The following is a 26,614-nucleotide window of genomic DNA, read 5'->3' on the forward strand; positions in this document are numbered from 1 at the left end:
GTATTCTGATGACGATGTAATCCTTGGGTCCACTGTACAGTTTTTATTTAATTTTATTTGACGCTAGGTATTTAGCTAAATTAGTATGTTTGGTAAATCTTTATATATGACTACATGTATATGGTAAATACAGTGGACCCCCGGTTAACGAACTTTTTTCATTCCAGTAGTATGTTCAGGTGCCAGTACTGACCGAATTTTTTCCCATAAGGAATATTGTGAAATAGATTAGTCCATTTCAGACCCCCAAACATACACGTACAAAAGCACTTACATAAATACACTTACATAATTGGTCGCATTTGGAGGTGATCGTTAAGCGGGGGTCCACTGTATATGGAGAATAGTTTGTCTATAAAAAAGACTTCATAAACAAAGATGCCAGAACTACATCACACCCACATTAGAAAGAAACTGACAAATAATTACATGATTATGAGAAAAGAAGGGAAAACATTTGCAAGAAATGATATGGAGATATGCTTTGAGCTTAACAAAAGATTTAACAGTATATGTTCCAGAGATGGATTAAGGAATAAACCAAATAGAATTAGTAAGCATTGAAATGACTTATGAGGAAGTAAGGGGACTCCTGATGAAATTTTATGTATCAAATACATGAGGGCTTATTGGAGTGTGAGCAAAGTAACATTTTATGAAGGAATTTAGGGAAACCGTTTAGCCAAACTGGAGTCTTGGATGTTGGAAGTACAGTGCCTGCACTCCGAAGGAGTTTTCAGAAATGTTCAGTTGGTCAAAAGTTACAAGATGGGGCCAAGAGCTTGAGCTGATCCCCTACAGGCTCCAATATGTAATTACATGCATATTATGGAAGAAAGTTGAAAATGAACATAAGAGTAAGGTGATGAGGGTATCAAATGAGTTAGGTAAAAAAAAAATGGATATCACATTGGAGGGAGGGAGGAAGTATGAAAGAAATGAATGTGTTCAGATATTTGGGAGTGGACTTGTCAGCGGATGGGTTTATGAAGGACAAAGAAACTATAGAATTGATGAAGGAAAAAAGATGAGTGGTGTATTGAGGTATCTGTGGAGACAAAAAAAAAAATGTTATCGATGGAGGCAAACTAGGGAATGTATGAGAGTATAGTGGCACCAACACACATGGCTGTGAAGCATGGGTTGTAAATGCTGCAGTGAGGAGGAGGCTGGAGGCAGTGGAAATGTCATGTCCAAGGTTAATATGTGGTGTAAATATTGTGCAGAGAATTTATAGTGTGGAAATTAGGAGGAGATGTGGAGTTACTGAAAGTATTATTCAGAGTGATAAAGAGGGGTTGTTGAGGTGGTTTGGTCATTTTGAGAGCATGGGGCAAAATAGGATGATTTGGAGGGTGTATAAATCTGTAGTGGAGGAGAGAAGGGGTAGGGGTCATCCTAGGAAAGAATGGAGGGATGGGGTACAAGGGGCTTGGACATGCAGCAGGCATATGGGAGCGTTTTAGATAGGAGTGAATGGAGACGAATTGTTTTTGGGATGTTTTAGATAGGAGTGAATGGAGACGAATTGTTTTTGGGATGTTTTAGATAGGAGTGAATGGAGACGAATTGTTTTTGGGATCTGATGAGCTGTTGGAGTGTGAGCAGGGTAATATTTTGTGAAGGGATTCAGGGAAACTGGTTAGCCAGACTTGAGTCCTGGAGGTGGGAAGTATATTAACTGCACTTTAAAGGAGGGGTTTGGGATATTGGCTGTTTGGTACATCTAAACTGTCATATCTGAGTGCCTCTGCAAAGATGGTGGTATTATGTGAATGGTGGTGAAAGTGTTTCTTTTTTTTGGGGGCATCCTGCCTCGGTGGGAGATGGCCGACATTTTAAAAAAATATACATTCAGACATGCACACTGTCTTTAACAGTATTTTAATTCTTATTGGCAGGAATGAAAATATTAAGTTAGTGTCACAGGCAGAGTACAATGATGAGAGGATGAAGACACTGCAGAATAATACTGAGGTACTACGGCGGCAGATTGCGTCTTTGGAAAAAAATAATTCCACTCTGCAAGGTATGATACAAGAGAAAATTGGCAAGAAATCTAGGTATACTTTGAAGTATTTAGAATTTATCATATTTTACCATTTTATTAATTACATTTATCAGTCTTGTTGCCTATTAATGTTAATGTCACCTTTACTGGGAGAATTATTACGACAAATTTTCTAATGCATGTCAAATGGAGATTACAAGTAATTTGCAATGAGACTTTAGTTCTTGTCTTTGGAGGCTGTGGAAATTAGGACAAGGTGTGGATTTAATAAAAGTATTAGTCAGAGGGCTGAAGAGGGGTTGTTGAAGTGGTTTCGTCATTTAGAGAGAATGGATCAAAGTAGAATGACATGGAGAGCGTATAAATCTGTAGGGGAAGGAAGGCGGGGTAGGGGTCGAAAAGGTTGGAGGGACGGGGTAAAGGAGGTTTTGCGGGCGAAGGGCTTGGACTTTCAGCAAGCGTGCGTGAGCGTGTTAGATAGGAGTGAATGGAGATGAATGGTATTTGGGACCTGACGAGCTGTTGGAGTGCGAGCAGGGTAATATTTAGTGAAGGGATTCAGGGAAACCAGTTATTTTTATATAGCAGGACTTGAGTACGGAAATGGGAAGTACAATGCCTGCACTGTAAAGGAGGGGTTTGGGATATTGGCAGTTTGGAGGAATATGTTGTGTATCTTTTTACGTATATACTTCTAAACTGTTGTATTCTGGGCACCTCTGTAAAAACTGATTATGTATGAGTGAGGTGAAAGTGTTGAGTGATGAAAGTATTTTCTTTTTGGGGATTTTCTTTCTTTTTGGGTCACCCTGCCTTGGTGGGAGACGGCCGACTTGTTAAAAAAAACAAAAAAACAGAATTGTCTCTGAATCTTGGGGGGGGGGGGGGAAGCTGTTCATATGTACATATAATGTTTGGCAGGAAAGAGGACAAGTGTTTCCAGATGTGAGTCTGTCATATGATGACAAATAGCTGGAGCTTTTGGTCATCTAGCTGAAGACTTCTGCTAGCTTACTGGTCTTCCTCTAAAAATCATGTTTGTGATTATAGCCATTAGGATAATTTAGCCCGTATACACCTGAGTACTTAGTAATTTTTTTTTTTTTTTTATGAATTTTGTGATCTTTTTAATTTTTACAGATGATATTTTTTCTTTTATTGAAAATACACTTCATCTCATGAATAATTGGTACCTAAAGAATCACTTTACCTCTCACTAGATTCATTCATGGGTTAGTTATGCCTGCCATTAATTTCCTCCAGTGAATTACTTTAAAATGAAAAATTTTATTAACATTATATGATGATAAAGCTTTGTATGCTTTCCAGGTATCATAGGACGCCATGAGGGCACAATAGAAACACTTCGTAATGAATACTTGATTCTGCAAAAGAAACTTTCACGAGCAGAAATTTCTTTAGATAATCTTCGAGAGGAAAGAACTTTGCTGAAGGTTAGATTATTGATAATTTGATTTTTCTAATGTTTTAATTTACATGAATATCAGCTTTGTTTTGCTTAGAGCCAGGACATCCAGCTTCTTTTCTTTAATATTGAGAATCTTCTCTTTCTTATCATCCTCGCTACATCCATTCACATTCAAACATCCAAATTATAAAGTTTTTTTTTTATATTTTAGTAATTTATACATGAGAAGGGATTACTAATCCCTTACTCCCAGCATTTTAGTTGCCTTTTACGACACGCATGGCTTATGGAGGAAAAATTCTTTTCCATTACCCCATGGAGATGAAAGGAAAATAAGTAAGAACAAGAGCTAATAAAAAAATAGAAGAAAACTCAAATGGGTGTGTATACATATACATATACAGCAGGGCCCCACTTACACGGCAGGTTAGGTTCCAGGCTTCCGCCGTAAAGCGGAAACCGCCGTAAAGTGGAACACCCTTTTTTTCCACTTATAAATGCATACAAACACTAGATAACAAGTTTACACTAACATATATTAAGTTAGCAATAGAACCAGGCATCAAAAAACAATAAAAAAGTACAATACACACATAGTGCACTCATTACTTACCTTAAAATATTTATAGTCTTAATCTAGGGTGAGATAAGTAGTATTTATTGTAAGAAATCAAGTGTGGTATGTATGGTAATCAGCCAGGCTACCTTACCAGGCCACCCCACCCACACATACTATTCTATGATATTTAAGCATCCCAGAGCGATAAAATGTATATACAGTTCACTCATTACTTACCTTAAAATATAGGGTGAGATGAGTAGTATTTAGTGTAAAAAATCAAGTGTGGTATGTATGGTAGTCAGCCAGGCTACCATACCAGGCCAACCCAGACACTTACCATTTTATTGTACCTCATCAGACTATGAGTTAATTTATCAGCTACATAATCAATCCATCAGAGTATATAAACTTAAATACTTAAAATGAATTGAGTTTCCAAAATAGACTTCCCATTGATATCAAATGTAATCAAACATTGACACCTCATCACGTTACTCTGTTCTTGGTCATTTTGAAATCGACCTTTACACACATCCCAAACTCATCCACTAACCTTGAATTTGCTTAGATCTCCCAAGCGTATCAGAAAAGTAGAGAGCAATTCCTACGTTGAAGATCAAATTTATCCCACCTCTCTGGCAAGATTAGCATCTTCCTGAATCCCAAATATCTATAATATATTAAATACACCTATGTTTGATTTTTCAATCCTTGTCTAAAACGATACTTTACCGATGGGAAGTAGTCTTCCTTTCTACACCATCTAACCTGGCATCCATTCATAAAAACTTTTACAGCATTTTGAAAATTACTACTATTTATCTTTGCACCCACACATATATTCTATGATATTTAAGCATCCCAGAGCGATAAAATGTATATACAGTTCACTCATTACTTACCTTAAAATATTTGTAGTCTTAATGTAGGGTCAGGAGTAAGTAAATGAGATAAAACGAATAAATGAGAGAGAGAAAGAATGAGTACATGAGAGGGGACAGGCGCAGAGTTATGTAAACAAACCAGGCAAACGTAAGTTTTGTAAACAAACGAAGTGTACACGTCTGGTTTGTGTACAAGTTACATTGTGTACAGGTTGTCTCTACATTGATACGGTAGAATTAATAAAGAAGAACACTCCCATTCTCATGTAACCTCATTTTGAGAAGAAATGAAGCTCTGAGTGAAGGCAATGGAAATAAGTCACACTGACTTTTTTGGGTTATCCTAGGTTCTCTACACATATGTTGTTATGTATGATAATCTATGTAACTGTATTTGTGTATACCTGAATAAACTTACTTACATACATACGAAAGGAATAATTTTCTACAGTTACCCCCAGTAACACATTTTCTCTTATGTTAGATTAGAGAAAATGTTATTCTTGCCGTCACTTGTACAAGTTATCTGGCTCCCACATCTTATATTTATGTTTATTTATTCTATTGTGGGGTGTATTTATCATCTTTTTATGTTATGAATCGTGTTTATTATATAATTTTGAAAAAAAATATCATGGATGGATTAATGAAAATGTGTATATTAACGTAATATATGACATTTAATGAGACTCGGTGAGTATTATTATTATTATTATTGTTATCATTTCTAATATGGCGTCACTTGTGCAAGTGGTCTGCTACCACATCTCACATTTATGTTTATTTATTCTACTGTGGGGTGTATTTATCTTATTTATATGTTATGCATCATGTTTATTATATAATTTTGAAAAAATATCATAGATGGATTAATGAAAATGTGTATATTAACGTAATATACGACATTTAAATGACTCGATGATTATTATTATCATTACTAATATGACGTCTGGAGACATAAGACACTTACCGATTTTAATGTGTACCTGCATGCCAGCACAGTATGTAAGTTTATTTAGGTACAGGTATACATAAGTATAATTATCAGAGTATATATAAAATATGAAATAACTTTTAAAAACATTTGAAATTTTGGAGTTTCCAGACAAAATGGAGAGACTTAGTGCTTACTGAGCTCACGGAGAATGTAAACAAACAGGGTGGGGCACGGTGACCGTATTAGAAAGTCAGGTGGGGGGAGCCGTATAGCAAGTTTTGGTCATAATTTGAAATGACCGTATTAGCGGAACGCCGTAAAGTGAAATGCCGTAAAGCGGGGCCCTCCTGTACATGCAGGTGTAGTGTGACCTAAGTGTAAGTAGAAATTGCATGTTTATGAGAGGGCAATCCTACCAGTGTGTAAGACAATTATAGGTGTGCATTTCACACTCATTTGGCAGGATGGTAGCACCTTCCTGAAGTTCCAATATTTCATATATGATAGAGATACACTGTGTTTGATTTTTCCTAAATTGTTTTTTAAAACTGGATAATTTTACTATGATGGGTAGGTAGGTTGCTATCCTTTGCTTATTATTTCCTTAGTCATATCATGGCATCATTATAAGATAATGTGCTATTGTTAGCATTAATTTTGAAAATTTATTTATTCTGTTTTTTCTTTAGGAAACAGAAGCAAGACTTTTGGCAGAGCGTGAGTCCCTTAGCCGAGGACAAACATCCCAGGCGATGGTGCTTGCTAATCTGGAAAGTATTAAGATCAACTTAGAGCGCAGGGACTCTGATGAGCAAATGAGGTATGAAAATAGAGTTGCAGAGCTGACTGAGCAAGTTAGCCGCCTAAGAGCCAAGCTGGCATCAAATTCTGACCTTAAAGCAGCACAAGAGAAGTAAGTTTAGTTTCTGTGTTTTCAGTATTGTGCAGTGTTAAATTTGGTTATTACTTTTTGTTAAAATGGATACCTATCATGTGATAATATAAGAGTGTTTTAACAACATTATTGGGCAGGATAGCTGGAATGAGTCATTAGTTACTTTTCATATACAGTATGTAGTTTACATTAATATATTTAATCATAATCACTGCATAGAGTGAGTGAATTAGAGGGACGAATTCGCACCATGCAGGGTGAACATTCAGCCACCACTAAGCAGTTGTTGGATGTTAAGGCAGAGTTAGCATCCACCAAAACTCGGATGAATGAACTTCAAGAGAGGGCAAGAGCTATGCCATCTCCAGGAGCCAGAGCTAGAGGTAAATAATCTTCAGATTTGTTAAATAAAAGGACACAGATGCAACTAATTTGACATTTTATTGTGGCAACGTTTCACTTTCCTGGAGCTTTATCAAGCTGTTACAAACGATATCATATTGTATTCTACTACTACTAGAACTAATATTATTACTACTACTACTACAACTAATATTATTGCTACTTCTACCACTAGTATTTCACCTCACTCTAAGCCTATTTATATATTCTCTGTGTCCGTGTATTGTTTGTAACAGCTTGATAAACCTCCTGGAGAGCGAAATATTGCCAAAGTAAAATGTCACATTACTTGCATAAGTGTCCTTTTACTTAACATATTGTCAGTAATTCTACCAATATTAATACAGTCTTCAGATTAAAAATATTTTAAGTATCTTTGTATTGTACATAAACTCTGCCTGTTGTTAGGTAAGACACATATGCAACAGTTAGGTATCTTTATTATGAAACGTTTCGCCTACACAGTAGGCTTCTTCAGTCAAGTACAGAAAAGTTGATAGAAGCAGAAGGTACTTGAAGACGATGTAATCAGTCCATCACCCTTAAAGTTTTGAGGTGGTCAGTCCCTTAGTCTGGAGAAGAGCATTGTTCCATAGTATGAAACAATATGGAGAAGTGACAGGATGGAGCTTTTTATAGCGCCAAGAGGTGAGACGTAGGCCATTAGGAGAGGTAAGAACTCAGATGTTGAGAAGTCAGGTCCCTCTCAAATCCAGACCTGACTTCTCAACATCTGAGTTCTTACCTCTCCTAATGGCCTACGTCTCACCTCTTGGCGCTATAAAAAGCTCCATCCTGTCACTTCTTCTCCATATTGTTTCATACTATGGAACAATGCTCTTCTCCAGACTGAGGGACTGACCACCTCAAAACTTTAAGGGTGATGGACTGATTACATCGTCTTCAAGTACCTTCTGCTTCTATCAACTTTTCTGTACTTGACTGAAGAAGCCTACTGTGTAGGCGAAACGTTTCATAATAAAGATACCTAACTGTTGCATATGTGTCTTACCTAACAACCTGTCGGTATTTTATACCATTTTAATGTTCACTCTGCCTGTTCATCATGACCTGTTATAACTAAACATAATATGAAGTTCTTGTGATAGTGTGCTCCAAGTTATGAAGCTCTTAGATTTAGGCAGGTAGTAATTTGTGCCCAAATCCAAAATTTGTGATAAATTAACTAAAGTGGATAAAAATGTTGTGGAGGGAGTAGTAGGTAAATTTGGGGTGCCAGGGGTAGAGTGAGATAAACAAGTTAAGAAAACCTAGGGAATGAATGGATTTGTCAGTTGAAAACAGAGTAGGCGAGTTAGTAGATGGGGAGATGGAGGTATTGGGTAGACGGCGGGAATATAATAAATGTACGAAAGAGGGGAAGGTACCTAGGGCTTGGCAGAGAGCATGTATAATTCTTTTATATAAAGGGAATGGGGACAAAAGAGACTGTAAAAATTATAGAGGAATAAGTTTACCGAGTATACCAGGAAAAGTGTATGGTAGGGTTATTACTGAAAGAATTAGAGGCAAGAGAGAATGTAGGATTGTGGATGAGCAAGGAGGTTTTAGAGTGGGTAGGGGATGTGTAGATCAAGTGTTTACATTGAAGCATATATTCTTTCATTCAACACACCGGCCGTATCCCACCGAGGCGGGGTGGCCCAAAAGGAAAAACGAAAGTTTCTCCTTTTACATTTAGTAATATATACAGGAGAAGAGGTTACTAGCCCCTTGCTCCCGGCATTTTAGTTGCCTCTTACAACACGCATGGCTTACGGAGGAAGAATTCTGTTCCACTTCCCCATGGAGATAAGAGGAAATAAACAAGAATAAGAACTAGAAAGAAAATAGAAGAAAACCCAGAGGGGTGTGTATATATGTGCTTGTACATGTATGTGTAGTGTGACCTAAGTGTAAGTAGAAGTAGCAAGACGTACCTGAAATCTTGCATGTTCATGAGACAGAAAAAAGGACACCAGCAATCCTACCATCATGTAAAACAATTACAGGCTTTCGTTTTACACTCACTTGGCAGGACGGTAGTACCTCCCTGGGCGGTTGCTGTCTACCAACCTACTACCTATTGAAGCATATATGTGAACAGTATTTAGATAAAGTTAGGGAAGTTTTCATTGCATTTATGGGTTTAGAAAAGGTGTATGATAGAGTGGATAGGGGAACAATGTGGCAGATGTTGCAAGTATATGGAATATTGGTAGTAAGTTACTAAATGCTGTAAAGAGTTTTTATGAGGATAGTGAGGTTCAGGTTAGGGTGTGTAGAAGAGAGGGAGATTACCTCTCGGTAAAAGTAGGTCTTAGATAGGGATGTGTAATGTCACCATGGTTGTTTAATATATTTATAGATGGGGTTGTAAAAGAAGTAAATACTAGGGGTGTTGGGGAGAGGGGTGGGATGAATATATGGGAAATCAAATACAAAATGAGAATTCAGTTACTTTTTGCTGATGATGCTGTGCTTATGGGAGATTCTGAAGAAAAGTTGCAAACATTAGTGGACAAGTTTGAGAGAGTGTAAAGGTAGAAAGTTGAAAGTGGTCTTAGAAAAGAGTAAGGTGATGATGGTATCAAATGATTTTGATAAAGAAAAATTGGATATCAAATTGGAGAGGAGGAGTATGGAAGAAGTGAATGTTTTCAGATATTTGGGAGTTGATGTGTCAGCGGATGGATTTATGAAGGATGAGGTTAACCATAGAATTGATGACAAAAAGCATTATCTATGGAGGCAAAGAAGGAAATGTATGAAAGTATAGTGGTACCAACACTCTTATATGGGTATGAAGCTTGGGTTATAAATGCTGCAGCGGAGGCAGTTGGAGGCAGTGGAGATGTCCTGTCTAAGGGCAATGTGCGATGTAAATATTATGCAGAGAATTCGGAGTGTGGAAGCTAGGAGAAGGTGTGGAGTTAATAAAAGTATTAGTCAGAGGGCTGACAAGGCATTGTTGAGGTGGTTTGGTCATTTAGAGAGAATGGATCAAAGTAGAATGACATGGAGAGCGTATAAATCTGTAGGGGAAGGAAGGCGGGGTAGGGGTCGTCCTTGAAAAGGTTGGAGGGAGGGGGTAAACTAGGTTTTGTGGGCAAGAGGCTTGGACTTCCAGCAAGCGTGCGTGAGCGTGTTAGATATGAGTGAATGGAGACAAATGGTGTTTGGAACCTGACGAGCTGTTGGAGTGTGAGCAAGGTAATATTTAGTGAAGGGATTCAGGGAAATTGGTTATTTTTATATAGCCGGACTTGAATACTGGAAATGGGAAGTACAGTGTCTGCACTTTAAAGGAGGAGTTTGGGATATTGGCAGTTTGGAGGGATATATTGTATATCTTATACATATATGCTTCTAAACTGTTGTGTTCTTGGCACCACTGTAAAAACAGTGATTATGTATAAGTGAGGTGAAAGTGTTGAATGATGATGAAAGTATTTTCTTTTTTGGGATTTTCTCTCTTTTTGGGTCACCCTGCCTCGGTGGGAGATGGCCGACTTGTTAAAAAAAAATTAACTAAGTTTTCATAAACGTTGAACATGGCCATGGAAAACAAAAATAGAAGCAAAACATTGAAACTAATATTATTTAATTGCTAAACAAATTTGGCAGTAACATTTCTTTCCTCTAATTTGGGATCTTTTCCTTTCCACATCAAGTTTGATTCTTCAGATACAAAATTTTGTGATATTATTTAAATATGACTTTTTACAGGTAACAGCCCTATGAGGTCTCCAATGCCATTCCGCATGACAGGCCCATCGCCGCATGTCCGTGACTTAGAGATTCAGCTGGCTGAGGAAAAGAGCAAGCACGCAGTGCTTCAGGCTGCTCATGAACAATCAAAGCGCTTTGAAAAGGAATTGCTTGAGTTAAACAAACAGCATGAAAAGCAGCTAGAAGAGTCGAATGAAGCCTGCAAGACAGCTAATGAAGAGTAAGTTTTTTTAAGTTGATATTCTTAAATGTCCTAGGTAGTAGGTTGGGAGACAGCAACTGCCCAGGAAGGTACTACTGTCCTGCAAGTGAGTGTTTTATGGAAGCCTGTACACCTGCCATCCGACTCATGAACTGCTCGACATATGACCACTCGACTTACGACCATGTTTTGTATGCCAAATTTCTGGGAAATTAACAACTGTTTGTGTTGTACAGTGTTTTTATCCTAAACCTTACAGTATAAAATGCAGTACAAACAGCATAAAAAGTAAAGTAAAAAATGAAATACCAAAATAAAACAATAAAATATAATCATTACAAAAATGTGATTTTGATATTCAGTAGTAAGGTTTTGACTTACGTCCATTTTGACTTAGGACCAGCTGGTCAGAACCAAGCTTGGTCGTAAGTCGGATGGTACCTGTAATTGTTTTACATGATGGTAGGATAGCTGGTGTCTTTTTTCTGTCTCATAACCATGCGGAATTTCAAGTAGGTCTTGCTACTTACGCTTACACTTAGGTCACATTACACATGTATGTACACACATATATACACACCCATCTGGGTTTTCTTCTATTTCCTTACTAGTTCTTGTTCTTGTTCTTGTTCCTGCTTCGTTGGGATACAGCCAGTTTGCTGAAAGAAGATGATTCTTAAATGTAGGAGAGAGGGAGAGTATTTCCTAGTAAAAGTAGGCTTTAGACAGGGATGTGTGATGTCACCATGGTTCAGTATATTTATAGATGGAGTTGTAAGAGAAGTGAATGCTTAGGTGTTGGCAAGAGGTGTGGGATTAAAAAAATAAAGAATCTAACACAAAGTGGGAGCTGTTACAGTTGCTTCTTGCTGATGACACTCTGCTTTTGGGAGATTCTGAAGAGAAGTTGTAGAGGTTAGTGGATGACTTTGGTAGGGTATATAAAAGAAAGACCTAGGTTTTAGGTTGGTAGACAGCAGCCGCCTAGAGAGGTACTACCATCCTGGCAAGTGAGTATAAAACGAATGTCTGTAATTGTTTTACATGATGGTAGGATTGCTGGTGTCTTTTTTCTGTCTCATAAACATGCAAGATTTCAGGTACATCTTGCTACTTCTACTTAAACTTGGGTCACGTACAAGCATATATATACACACCCCTCTGGGTTTTCTTCTATTTTCTTTCTAGTTCTTGTTTATTTCCTCCTACCTCCATGGGGAAGTGGAACAGAATTCTTCCTCCGTAAGCCATGCATGTTGTCAGAGGCGACTAAAATGCCGGGAGTGAGGGGCTATTGACCCCTTCCCCTGTATATATTACTAAATGTGAAAGGAGAAACTTTCGTTTTTTTCTTTTTGGGCCACTCTGCCTCGGTGGGATACGGCCGGTTTGTGGGAAAAAAAAAAAAGAAAGAAATTAAAAATGAACATAGGAAAGAGTAAAGTGATGAGGATAATGAAAAATTTAGGTGATGAAATATTGTATATCAGATTGGAGGGAGGGAGTATGGAGGAAGTGAATGTATTCAGATACAATTTGGGAGTGGACTTGTCAGCAGATGGGTCTATGAAAGATGAAGTGAATCATAGAATTGATGAGGGGGGAAAAAGGTGAATGGTGCACTGAGGGGTCTGTGGAGACAGGATGTTATCCATGGAAGCAAAGAGGGGGAATATATAAGAGTATAGTTATACTAATACTCTTATATGGGTGTGAAGCATAGTTGATGAATGTTGTGTCTGAGGGCTATGTGTGGTGTGAATATTATGAAGAGAATCTGTAGTTTGGAAATTAGGAGGAGGTGCGGGTTTACTAAAAGTATTATACAGAGGGCTGAGGAGGGATTGTTTAGGTTGTTTGGACACTTAGAGATGATGGAATGAAATAGAATGACTTGGAGAGCATATAAATCTGTAGTGGAAGGAAGGTGGTGTAGGGGTCAGCCTAGGAAAGGTTAGATGGAAGGGGTAAAGGAAGTTCTGTGCCCGAGGGGCTTGGACTTTCCAGCAAGTGTGCGTGAGTGTGTTAAATAGGAGTGAGTGGAGACAAATGATTTTTATGACTTGATGTTCTCTTGATGTGTGTGTGCAAAGTACTTTTTTTTTTTTTTTTTCAGGTCACCCTACCTTGGTGGGAGATGGCTGGTGTGTTACATTTTTCTTTAAAATATCAATATTACATCATGACAGTTACTTTCCCATTTAGCATAATTCATGGGAATTTGAATTCTGGAGGTGGAAAGTATAGTACTTACACTTTTAAGATTGGGTAGGCATTACAGTTTGAAATGTTATTTGACTTGTCATGCCCATCACTCACAACATGACAGCTGTCCTAGGAGTAATGGTGAATGTGTTTCTTTCTTGGGGGGTGACATGGATAATGTGAAGAACAGGGGCTGGGAGAAGTTCTATTAATACTATTCAATATTGTAAGCAAGGTAATATTTTTTTATCATCAGTCATCATTGCCCCATTGTCCACTTTAGGAACAGGGGTTAGACACTGTTGGGTAACTAGGTTTAAAGGGGGATTTTGACATCCTGATTTATTAAAATGTATTTTTTTTTTTTCAACAAGTCGGCCGTCTCCCACCAAGGCAGGGTGACCCAAAAAAGAAAGAAAATCCCCAAAAAGAAAATACTTTCATCATCATTCAACACTTTCACCACACTCACACATTATCACTGTTTTTGCAGAGGTGCTCAGAATACAACAGTTTAGAAGCATATACCTATAGAGATACACAACATATCCCTCCAAACTGCCAATATCCCAAACCCCTTTTTTAGAGTGCAGGCATTGTACTTCCCATTTCCAGGACTCAAGTATATTGAAATGAAATGCAATGCCTGGATGTGAAGGATGTCCATAGGTTTTCCAAGAAAGTTCTTTGATACTAGGCAGTTTGGATTAAGCGGTCCAAAACTTCAGGATACAAGCTTTAATTTTTTTTTCCCCCAACTGGGAGGGGGATTTTTATTGAGTTTGTATTTTTAGCATTTAAAAGCATAACTGTACAGTATGTGTTTTATTCTTTCTGCTGATGGTAAGTTATACAGCTAAGTATCTCTTGAGGCTGTGTAGTTAACTGTTAAATTTGCTGTGCTAGAAAAGTGCTGGACCAAGATCATTTTAATTGCCTCATAGGCTTATAAGATGTTAAGCTAATTCTTTATTAAATATTTCCCCATCAGATACACAAAATTGCAGAAGGAACTTCAAGCAACAGAAGCACAGCTTGAGAAATTAGAAAACCAGTTAAAGGATGCAATAGAAGAGGGGGAAACTGCTGCACTTCTCCTGAAATCCAAATTGGCGAAGGTACAAACATCTTTATAAAATCATTATACAAGTATCTGTTCTGTACCACAAACATCTCTCTCTCTGTACTTTAAAATGTCAGAAATTACCAAGCTCCACAGGTTTGACTTTGCGTGTTTTTTTTTTTATACGGGATGTAGAATTAATTTCAAAATTTCATTTGAGTTCTCCTGTGGAGTATGGTGGAATTAGAATTGATTTTGCATTCAGTGTTTTTTCAGTTGAATTCCTTAGAGTCTTCAAAATTTTGAATTGGAGGTCTTCATTTTTTTAACTGCATTCTATCTGTGATAGCCTCTTCCTCCAGTGAAGAGGGGCACAAATCTCTGATAAACTGTTATTATTTTGACAGACCGAAGAGGAGTTGCAGGTTTGTCAGAAAGAACTAAGTGATGTAAAGGAAGCTCTTCAGAAAGCAAAAGAAGAAGAAGAATGTGCCAAAAAGGAGGCTCAGGAGCAGTCCAAGTATGTAAAATGTGAATTAATGAAGATTGTTTAATTTGATTTATACAGTTAACTTTAAACTGTGGCCAATATGATCAAAAAGTTATTATGATTGTTTTGGGTTAGTGTTTTTTTTTTAAGGTAGAGTCTGTGATCTTGGTTTATAACAATGATCATTTTGCTAAGCAATCTGAAGGTAAGTTGTTTGTTGCATTATTTCCACAAAAAATTGTCCAGAATACAAATGTAGAAGGTATATTGATTCCAACAAATTGGATGAAAGGATACAATTGCACACAAACAACATTCTTATTGGATATGTTTTGGTTGTGGGAGCTTATTTGAAATGATCAAGGTCCTAGGACAAAAATTTATCCAGTATAGACAAACTTATATCCTTTCATCCTTTTTGAATATTAGGAAATGAACATACAGTATTTCCACTGACATTAAATTCAGTAAGTTTAGGCTGGCCTAGGATAATTTGGGTATAATTAAGCTAAATTATGTAATGTTTATTAAGTTACATTGGATTGTCAAATTAGTTTTGGTACACAAATAAAAATTGGTCACTGTTATAAATGAATAACAGAAAATGCTTGACATTGTGTATTTTTAGTGTAGATTGCCTTCCTTGACAACTCAGCCTGAAAAGTACGACATAAAACACTGACCCCTAGAGCAGTGGTTAATAACTTTTTATGGCAAGTGACCCAAAATCCTGTCAAGAATCTACATGGCAACCCATATGTTCATAACCTTAATTTACAACATAAATGAAAAAATTATCTTGGTTCTTAAAAGAAGTGTGACTACAAACAAAACGTAAACAGCAATATTAATGGGGCAAATAAACAAGAATCAATAATGAGTATCCTTAACCCTTAAACTGTCCAAACGTAGATCTACGTTTTTTCAACATTTGAAAGTATGTAAAAAACGTAGATCTTTTCTTTTTTTACATTTGAAAACGTGTAAAAAAAACTTTGATCTATTTTTTCTTTGTTATATTTGAAAATATGTAAAAAAAGCGTAGATCTACTTTTGGAGCACTACGCATGTGAACATAGATCTGCTTGGACAGTTTAAGGGATTGGCGTATCGTCAGATGTATCCATAAATAATGAGATCCCTGGCACTATGGTTTCAATGAGCTCCTTAAATCGGGGTACTTTAGATGACTGACTACATCTTGTGTCATACTCTGATTGTAGGTGATTTCTGTACTTTATCTTTGTGACAGTGGCTGCCAAAGATCCCACCTAGCACAGGAAAGTTATAACAAAGGAAATGAGCACTTTTAGGGCTTCACTTCCAAGAATCTACTTTTCTTTGTAAACTTTAATCCAGAATGAATTCGTTATATCTTTTTGTTTTTTAAAACCATATTGAAGTGTTTTGTCATTATTTATCTTGATGAGCTGCTTCTGTAGTTTGCTGATGTTCATAGTATCATCAAGTAGGTCTTCAGGTTCAGTGTTGAAGTGGTTTCTACCCAAGTGCATTTCATCGCATTCTTAGGAATATAGCTATCAAACTCTGTAATCAGTTGGTAAATGTTTCATGAAGATGCTTTGAACCTGAATGAGTGAAAATGTTTTGTTCTCTAGAAGTGCTGTCAAGGATTAAAATGATGCAATCATTCCAGCCTCACTTTTACTCTTTCCCATCTTCAATTTTTCCCCTGAATGCTGTTGGTTTCTGTGACAGCCTTACCAACATCTGATTGCAACCTTGCATTATATTGTTCAAGGCATTAATCTCAGCAAAAATATTGGCAAGATAAGCCACTTGCCTCATCCATTTTTTAATCTGAAAATTTTGAGGACAATGGATGAATGATTTTTTCAACCTAAAATATCTCAGTCTCATTCAGCATTTCAAACAATCATTGGAGAATCCTTGTGACAGCCACTAACCTCAGAGTGATATAACAGATGCACATGCTCTGAACCAAAATCAAAATGCACACATTTTCCTCTTTTGCTCAAGCAGTGAAACTCCTACATTTCTCCTAACATTGTTGGTGCACCATCACAACAGACGCTGTAACACTGATTTCACTGAAGTTCTTTTTCCTTAAAGAATGAATCTGCAATCTTGAAAATATTTTCTCCATTTGTGGTGGTGTCTAATGGCTGGCAGAACAAGCTCCTCTTCCATATCTTCTGGACCTTGATTCTGTTCTTAAGCCATGAGTTGGGCATCATCACTAACATTTGCAGATTTATCCAGCTGGAGACTAAACTGGTCATTTGTATCACTTCAGTTTTCTTTGCAGCCTCACTTCCACAATTTGTCTGCACCATCTTAACCCTTTCAGGGTCGACAGGCCCTCTCAGAGACTTGTTCTCAGGGTCGCCCAAATTTCAAAAAAAAAAGAAAAAAAAATTTTTTTTCTTGTGAAAAGATAGAGAATCTTTTCCTGATCATAATGACAGCAAAAGTATGAAATTTGATGGAAACTTGCGGAATTATTCTCTCGCGAAGTTAGTGGTCTCGACGATGTTTACGCATCAGCGATTTTGCCCACTTTGAGCCCTATTTTCGGCCAATTCCAGTGTACTAGTCGACAAAAATAATAACTATTTCACTAGAACTCCATTTTTTCTATCGAATGAGTACAAGAAACCACCCATTTACCGATTTCATCTATCCAATACAGTGGTCAGAATTTAGCAATTTTGCCAATTTCACACAAATTTCAAAAGATGCCAATTTCCAAATAGGGTCCAGAATAAACAAGAAAGACATTCCTGGCACTAAAATAACATTTCTTCTGTTCATTAGTCACATCCCCATGCCCCTCTTACATTCTTTTGCTTTCCACTTTGAATTTTTATTCTCACAAAAAAATAGAAGATTTACTGTTATGCAGACTACTGCCTTAGTGTAGAAATGGTATAAATAATATCAGCACTTGTGAAAGAATATTAGACTCGCCAGTCGACGTGTATTAGACGCATAGCATGATTTGTTTACTTTTGAACTTTGGTAAAAATCAAACATTTCTGCTACTTTGAGCTCAATTTCAAGGTACTTTTCATTGTAAAACCAGTCAAAATCATCTCAATTTCTGTAATATGTCTTCCATTCTATAAAAGGAGACCAGAAAAACTAGAATACAACAATAAATACCATACGAAAATACAGTGCAAAGTCGCTGTTTTAATCCAAAAACACGGTCAAAGTTTTTTTTTCTCTCATTATGCACTGTGTACTGCAGGATTTTTTTTATGCCGTGCACACTGACCACATAGACCCATTCTTTCATATGTAGGCCTACCAGCTTTCTCTCATTAGATTTGAGGGTGCTAGAATTTAGGCATACTAGTACGTCAAGAACCCTGGTGCGTAAGCCGTACTAGTACGGTCGAAACCCTGAAAGGGTTAAGCGGTGCTGGTTTCACCATTTCTCACTGATGGTGTGAGACTTCTTTACTTTTGTAATCCTCCAAGGTACAAAGCGAGTGTTGCTTGACGCACAGAGTAAGAAGCTGTTTTGGTAGGAGCATCCAGTGTGCTGATTCGTTCTTATTCTTTCTGTTCAAAGAAACTCTGCTCTCTGTTCACAAGTGCACTGTGTTTTTCTTTCCAGTGCCTTCTAAGCTTGTTTTGCTTTGCTTGAATGATTCATTGCTCAAGACTTCTCCACAAAGAACACATTGTGGTTTAAGTACACCACATTGAGTGAAGCTTGTGAAACTAAGATTTAGAATACAGAAAAAAAACTGCTTAATGCTAGTTATGAAGTAATACTGGATATAATAATAATAGTACTTCTCCATGGGGAAGTGGAACAGAATTCTTCCTCAGTAAGCCATGCATGTCATAAATGGCAACCAAAATGCCGGGAGCAGAGGGCTGGTAACCCCTTCTCCTGTATACATTTTTGTTTTTAGGTCACCCTGCCTCGGTGGCATATGGCCAGTTTGATGAAAAAAATATTACCATTTTTATTAACCCTTTCAGGGTCGGCAGGACCTCTCCTAAACTTTTTCTCAGGGTCGGAAATTTTTCAAAAAAAAAAAAAAAAAAATTTCTTATGAAATGATAGAGAATCTTTTCCTGGTCATAATGACACCAAAAGTATGAAATTTGATGGAAAACTTACGGAGTTATGCTCTCGCAAAGTTAGCGTTCTCGACTATGTTTATGCATCGGCGATTTCGCCTACTTTGAGCCATATTTTCGGCCAATTCCAATGTACCAGTCAAGAAAAATCATACCTATTTTGCTAGAACTCCATTTTTTCTGTCAAATGAGTACATAAAACCACCCATTTACTGATTTCCACTATCCAATAACGGGGTCAGAAATTGGGAATTTTGCCAATTTCACACAAATTTCAAAAGATGCCAATTTCCAAATAGGGTCCAGAATAAATATGACAGACATTTCTGGCACTAAACTAACATTTCTGTTCATTACTCATGTCTGTAGGCCTCTGTTACATTTCTTTTGCTTTCCGCTTTGAATTTTAATCTCACAAAAAATAGAAGATTTATGTTATGCAGACTACTGCATTCGTGTAGAAGTGGTGTAGAAATGGTGTAAATAATATCAGGACACTTGTGAAAGAATATTACACTCACCAGTTGACGTGTATTGGACGTGTGGCATGATTTGTTTACCTTTGAACTTTGGCAAAAATCGAACATTTCTGCTACTTTGAACTCAATTTCAAGGTACTTTTCATTGTGAAACCAATCAAAATCGTCTCAATTTCTATAATATGTCTTCCATTCTATAAAATGAGACCAGGAAAACTAGAATACAACCATAAATACCATACAAAAATACACTGCAAAGTCGCTGTTTTAAACCAAAAACATGGAGTTTTTTCTCTCGTTATGCACTGTGTGCTGCAGGAATTTTTTTATACTGTACACACTGACCACGTAGACTCATTCTTTCATATGTAGGCCTACCAGCTTTCTCTCGCTAGATTTGAAGGTGCTAGAATTTATGCGTACTAGTAAGACACCAACCCTGGCATGCAAGTTGTACTTGTACGGTACCAACCGTGAAAGGGTTAAAGCCTCTCCTCACTTAGTGACGAACTCGTTTACCGACGCCTTGGACTTAGGATGGGCTCTATGGCCAGTATTTGTACCTAAATAATGTATATTAGAGCTGATTTCCTCTATTGTGTTGATTTCAATATACAGTACACTACTGTATATACATTTAAAAATATATCAGAAATGTTATAAATGGTGTAAAGGTGACATTAAAATATCAAAGATGGTTGACACAAACCCACTACCATTATAGTATGCTCCTCATTTGGCGACGTATTCGTTTAACGATGTGGTCTTAGAAACGGAACTTCATTAAGTGAGGAGAGGCTGTATTATTATTTTCGTTATTAATAAAAAAATCTTAGTCCCATGGTGACCCAATTTTGGATCGTGACCACTTCTCTAGAAGGAGGTTCCTTGATGCTGGTGAGGGTGTTTTGATGTGAAGGATTAGACCTGTCCTCTTCCATGGAACGAACATGATTACAGTTTGTTAGGTAAGACACATATGCAACAGTTAGGTATCTTTATTATGAAACGTTTTGCCTACACAGTAGGCTTCTTCAGTCGAGTACAGAAAAGTTGATAGAAGCAGAAGAGACTTGAAGACGATGTAATCAGGCCATCACCCTTAAAGTTTTGAGGTGGTCAGTCCCTCAGTCTGGAGAAGAGCATGTGTGTCTTACCTAACAATCTGTCGGTATTTTATACCATTTTAATGTTCAATCTGTCAGACACTGCAACACAAGGGTATCTTGGTACAGACCTGAAATCAACTTTGACAACCTCTACTAGCGAGAACGGCTGAAGTTGAGAGGGACCTGACCTCCCAACATCTGCGTTCTACTAGTGACCTACGTCTCGCCTCCTGGCGCTATATAAGGCTCCATCCTGTCACTTCGACTCCATATTGTTTCAGTCTTTGGAACAATGCTCTTCTCCAGACTGAGGGACTGACCACCTCAAAACTTTAAGGGTGATGGACTGATTGCATCGTCTTCAAGTCTCTTCTGCTTCTATCAACTTTTCTGTACTCGACTGAAGAAGCCTACTGTGTAGGCGAAACGTTTCATAATAAAGATACCTAACTGTTGCATATGTGTCTTACCTAACAATCTGTCGGTATTTTATACCATTTTAATGTTCATGATTACAGTTTCTCAGGCACTTGTATAATTCCTACAGATTTAGCACTTTCCCCTGAATATAATAATTAATACATTGTCAACTGAATTGTGATATCAGCACGCTTCTGGCAAGAAAGTTTTTGAATGAATGATGGTGAATGTATTTGCTTCTTTGGGGCACCTTGCATATGCACGAGACAGCTGTTGAGTTAAAAAAAAAATGTATTGGTTTTTGTTTAAAATTTAGATGTGGCAAAGTTTTTATTGAATTTTATGAAAGTATTTATCCTTCAGACTGGCAGCTGAAGTACAAGACAAGTATGAGCGGGAAGTTATGCTACATGGAGCTGATCTCAAAGCTTTAGCAACATTAAAAGAAAGACAAGCAGAGTACAACACTGAACTCCAAGAGGCTACCTCGGCTAAGATCAAGGCAGAAGAAGCTGTTCGAGGTAAAAGGGAAAATAAAAAAAAAGGGGGTTGTCTCCATTAACTCACACTCACACTGCCTTTACAAGGCTTGTATTTGCTTATTCCTGTATACAGTGGGCCCCTGAGTTTCATGTTTAATTCGTTCCAGAGAGTCTGCTGAATGGCAAAATTCATGAACGGCGAAACCATTTTCCCCATAAGAAATAATGGAAATCCAGTTAATCCATTTCAGACACCCAAAAGTATTAACAAAAAGTATTTTATTTAAAGATTAAATATAGATTTACATACAGAAAACTTTTTTTTTTTTTTAACAAGTTGGCCGTCTCCCTCCGAGGCAGGGTGACCAAAAAGAAAGAAAAAAAATCCCCAAAAAGAAAATACTTCCTTCATCATTCAACACTTTCACCTCACTCATACATAATCAGTTTAGCAGAGGTACCCAGAATGCAACAGTTTAGAAGCATATATATATATATATATAAAGATACACAGTTTGGAGGGATATGTTGTGTATCTTTATACGTATATGCTTCTAAACTGTTGTATTCTGAGCACCTCAGCAAAAACAGTGATAATTTGAGAGTGTGGTGAAAGTGTTGAATGATGATGAAAGTATTTTCTTTTTGGGGATTTTCTTTCTTTTTTTGGGTCACCCTGCCTTGGTGGGAGACGGCCGACTTGTTGAAAAAAAAAAAAAAAAAAAAAAAAATTTACTTTTTGCTGATGATACTGTGCTTATGGGAGATTCTAAAGAAAAATTGCAAAGGTTAGTGGACGAATTTGGGAATATGTGTTAAGGTAGAAAGTTGAAAGTAAACATAGAAAAGAGTAAGGTGATGAGAGTATCAAATGATTTAGATAAAGAAAAATTGAATATCAAATTGGGGAGGAGTAGTATGGAAGAAGTGAATGTTTTCAGATATTTGGGAGTTGACGTGTCAGTGGATGGATTTATGAAGGATGAGGTTAATCATAGAATTGATGAAGGAAAAAAGGTGAGTGGTGCATTGAGGTATATGGGGAGGCAAAAAATGTTATCTGTGGAGGCAAAGAAGGGAATGTATGAAAGTATAGTAGTACCAACACTCTTATATGGGTGTGAAGCTTGGGTTGTAAATGCTGCAGCGAGGAGGCAGTTGGAGGCAGTGGAGATATCCTGTCCAAGAGCAATGTGTGGTGTAAATATTATGCAGAAAATTCGGAGTGTGGAAATTAGGAGAAGGTGTGGAGTTAATAAAAGTATTAGTCATAGGGCTGAAGAGGGGTTGTTGAGGTGGTTTGGTCCTTTAGAGAGAATGGATCAAAGTAGAATGACATGGAGAGCGTATAAATCTGTAGGGGAAGGAAGACGGGGTAGGGGTCGTCCTCGAAAAGGTTGGAGTGAGGGGGTAAAGGAGGTGTTGTGGGCGAGGGGTTTGGACTTACAGCAAGCGTGCATGAGCGTATTAGATAGGAGTGAATGGAGACAAATGGTATTTGGGACCTGACGATCTGTTGGAGTGTGAGCAGGGTAATATTTAGTGAAGGGATTCAGGGAAACCGGTTATTTTGAATAACTGGACTTGAGTCCTGGAAATGAGAAGTACAATGCCTGCACTTTTGTAATGCTACAAAAGTAGATTTACTTTTTTTTACATATTTTCAAATATAACAAAAAAAAAATGTAGATAAAAGTTTTTTTTACACGTTTTCAAATGTAAAACAAAAAAGAAGATTACGTTTTTTTACATACTTTCAGATGTTGAAAAAACGTATATATACATTTGGACCGTTTAAGGGTTAAAGAAGGGGTTTGGGATATTGGCAGTTTGTAGGAATATGTTGTGTATCTTTATATGTATATGCTTCTAAACTGTTGTATTCTGGGCACCTCTGCAAAAACAGTGATAATGTGTGAGTGAGGTGAAAGTGTTGAATGATGATGAAAGTATTTTCTTTTTGGGGATTTTCTTTCTTTTTTGGGTCACCCTGCCTCGGTGGGAGATGGCCGACTTGTTGAAAAAAAAAAAAATACTTCTAAACTGTTGTATTCAGGGCACCTCTGCAAAAACAGTGATTATGTGTGAGTGAGGTGAAAGTGTTGAATGATGATGAAAGTATTTTCTTTTTGGGGACCGACATGTTGAAAAAAAAGAAAAAACACAACAAATCATTCCGAACTTCCTCCTCTTCCTCCTCCTCTTCCTCCTCCTCTTCCTCCTCCTCTTCCTCCTCCTCTTCCTCCTCCTCTTCCTCCTCCTCTTCCTCCTCCTCTTCCTCCTCCTCTTCCTCCTCCTCTTCCTCCTCCTCTTCCTCCTCTTCCTCTTCCTCCTCCTCTTCCTCCTCCTCTTCCTCCTCCTCTACCTCCTCCTCCTCTTCCACCTCCTGCTCCTCCTCCTCCTCCTCTTCCTCCTCCTCTTCCTCCTCCTCTTCCTCCTCCTCTTCCTCCTCCTCGTCCTCCTCTTCCTCTTCCTCCTCCTCTTCCTCCTCCTCTTCCTCCTCCTCTTCCTCCTCCTCTTCCTCCTCCTCTTACTACTCCTCTTACTACTCCTCTTACTACTCCTCTTACTACTCTTACTACTACTACTACTACTACAGGAAAAGGGGTTACTAGCCCATTGTTCCAAGCATTTTAGTTGACTTTTACAACACGCATGGCTTACGGAGGAAAGATTCTTATTCCATTTCCCCTTGGATATAATAGGAAAAGTAATGAGAACAAGAACTATTAAGATTAAATCAAAGAAAACTCAGATGTATGTGTGGTGTGACCTAAGTGTAAGTAGAAGTAGCAAGACGTACATGTAATCTTGCATATTTATGAGACAAATATATTTTTTTATTACACATCGACCGATTCCCTCCAAGGCATGGTGGCTCGAAAAAGAAAAACTTTCATCATCATTCACTTCATCACTGTCTTGTCAGAGGAGTGCTTTACACTACAGTTATAAAACTGCAACATTAACACCCCTCCTTCAGAGACAGACAAATGACACCAGCAATCCTACCATCATGTAAAACAATTAACAAGCTCTCGTTTTACACTCACTTGGCAGGACGGTAGTACCTCCCTGAATGGTTGCTGTCTACCAACCTACTACCTATATATGTAAAGCAATAATAAAATGGATAAATGAACATTTAACATCACACTTACCTTTACTTAAGACTCTTGTTGGTGTATGGCAGACAGGTAGGAGGGGAGAGGGAAGCCAGTTTATTATGCTTCACTATGACGCTAATATCGTCTCTGCAGCTTATTTATTTTTCGCAATTCATCTAATATGACATAAACAATATTAATAACATAGAAACATGATACATATGTATATACTCTAGAATTAATAAAATGTCATTCCGTATGTCACAAGTGGTGATGTTGTTGTTGTTGGGTTTATAAGGGCCACTGAGAGAAGCCGTACATATTAGTGTTGGTGGAGGCTGCAGCAGAAGCCACCATCACTATTCACACAAACAATGTACGTAATTTATAAATAAGAGATCTTTACACTATAAATAAGAAAGATTTACACTTGGAGGAGGTGTTAGTTTAATTAGTTAGTTTGATGGAGGAGATGCTTGCAGAGGTTTAGGGCGGTGGAAGATAGCAGGGTGGCGTATGTTCAGTGGCCCTATACACCTCCAACAGTATTGGAGAGTTACTTTTGTGTCGTTTTTCTATCGCTTAATTGCTTAACTTACTACTGCACTGTTAATGGTACACTTTATCGCTGGCTGGCACTATAGCCTTTATCAATACCTGCTGCTTTAGTATCATACATACCGTAGAATCACTGAAGAAGGCACACTCTCCCCTCTCTCTTCTTCCTCCACTTTGGTACTTTGCTATAAGTTTTTTATTGACTTCTATCATGTTTCTTTCCTTCTTTACCAAAGGGCTGGGACTATGAGCTTTCTTTGGGCCCATGGTGGCTTATTTAGCAGTTGCAAGCACAAAAAACAATGGATTATTATGAAATGTATCATAAGAACCCGTGGGGTGATGGTCACTTGTCCACAAATCATGCCACACTCACTCTCTGAATGTTGTGTGGGAGCCTTCGTATACACCTGGCTGCTCCCAACTGCACGGACGTGTCCCGTATGACGGACAAATCACAAGGCCATTCACAAACTGCGAGGTTATATTTTGACGAAAAAAGTTGCTGAAAGTTGGATTTCATGAAAGTCGCGGCTGCCGAAATTCGGGGGTCCACTGTACTTTATAGAGGGCCACTTTTGAGTAAGGTGTTGTAATAAAAGGATTCCTTGCTATCAATGTCTTCATATCCACCAGTAGACTGGTGCCATTGTCTACATAAACTTAAAATTATTGGGTTACATGGGCATAGAGTTTAGAAAAGCATTACTGGGCAATTTAAATATTATAGTAGGATCTACAACACCTTCCTATGGAGTGCCTGGTCCAGTCTTTAGTGACACTTCTTTTATGTGAAATAGTGCAGTTGACTTGTTGAACTAGTAACTTCTGATACAGCAGAGAAACTATTCAGTTAAATACATTTTTCAATTTAAGATATGTTGATTGGCAATATTTAAGTAGCTGCAAGATTGTGAAAAAAGATTTAGAAACTGTTGGTGAATGTGAAGGGATGAGACATCAAAGCTAATGTGTTTTACTATAAAAATTAGTTTTTCATTTCAGATACCAAATTAGGCTTTGAGGAAAGAGAGAGTGTCTTGCGTAAAGAAAATAAGGATCTTATTGTGAGGTGCCAAGAATTAGAGGAGCAGAATAAGTCAATCCTTGACCAGTTTACTCAGCTTTCTGACAAAATGGCAGCAATTCAAACCAAGCTTACTTCAACTGTGGTATGAAATTATTTTTTCTCACTCATTTTTAAATTTGGGGAAAACTTTTTGTATCTTGTTTCCTTCAGGACTTTGGTGTAGTTATAGGTAGACTAGTCTCAAACATAAGTTTCTTGTTATATCCATGCCATTTTATTGTAGAGAATTTTAAAGAAAAATCTTATTACCCTCTGTTTAACAGACTTAGAAATATGAAACAAAACCCTCCTGGTCATTTGATTTAGGGAGTGGACAAAGTCTATTGATCACAGAATAGTCTATTATTGTTGCAATCCTGGCAAAACATTCTCTTCTCTATCTACCACAATTGCCATTACTGAAGGGTGTACTGTATTTGTTGATAATTTTTATGTTTTAGATTATCTTTTTTTTTTTAATCATGTTTTCTTTTG

At 37.5% G+C, this 26,614-nt stretch overlaps 1 protein-coding gene across 2 annotated transcripts in view; it reads left to right on the top strand.

The window, feature by feature from the left end:
* The window catches only part of LOC128685975 (nucleoprotein TPR-like), a 243,857-nt gene that overhangs the window by 84,341 nt on the left and 132,902 nt on the right, over positions 1-26,614 (top strand). For both annotated transcript variants that reach the window (XM_070083193.1, XM_070083194.1), the window contains exons 14-22: positions 1,902-2,029; positions 3,341-3,465; positions 6,513-6,736; positions 6,938-7,101; positions 10,850-11,072; positions 14,251-14,377; positions 14,730-14,842; positions 21,267-21,424; positions 26,056-26,222. In XM_070083193.1, coding sequence (XP_069939294.1) covers positions 1,902-2,029; positions 3,341-3,465; positions 6,513-6,736; positions 6,938-7,101; positions 10,850-11,072; positions 14,251-14,377; positions 14,730-14,842; positions 21,267-21,424; positions 26,056-26,222 — 1,429 coding nt within the window. The remainder of the gene's footprint in view (positions 1-1,901; positions 2,030-3,340; positions 3,466-6,512; positions 6,737-6,937; positions 7,102-10,849; positions 11,073-14,250; positions 14,378-14,729; positions 14,843-21,266; positions 21,425-26,055; positions 26,223-26,614) is intronic.

Source organism: Cherax quadricarinatus, chromosome 9, assembly GCF_038502225.1.
Source record: "Cherax quadricarinatus isolate ZL_2023a chromosome 9, ASM3850222v1, whole genome shotgun sequence".
Lineage (NCBI taxonomy): Eukaryota > Metazoa > Arthropoda > Malacostraca > Decapoda > Parastacidae > Cherax > Cherax quadricarinatus.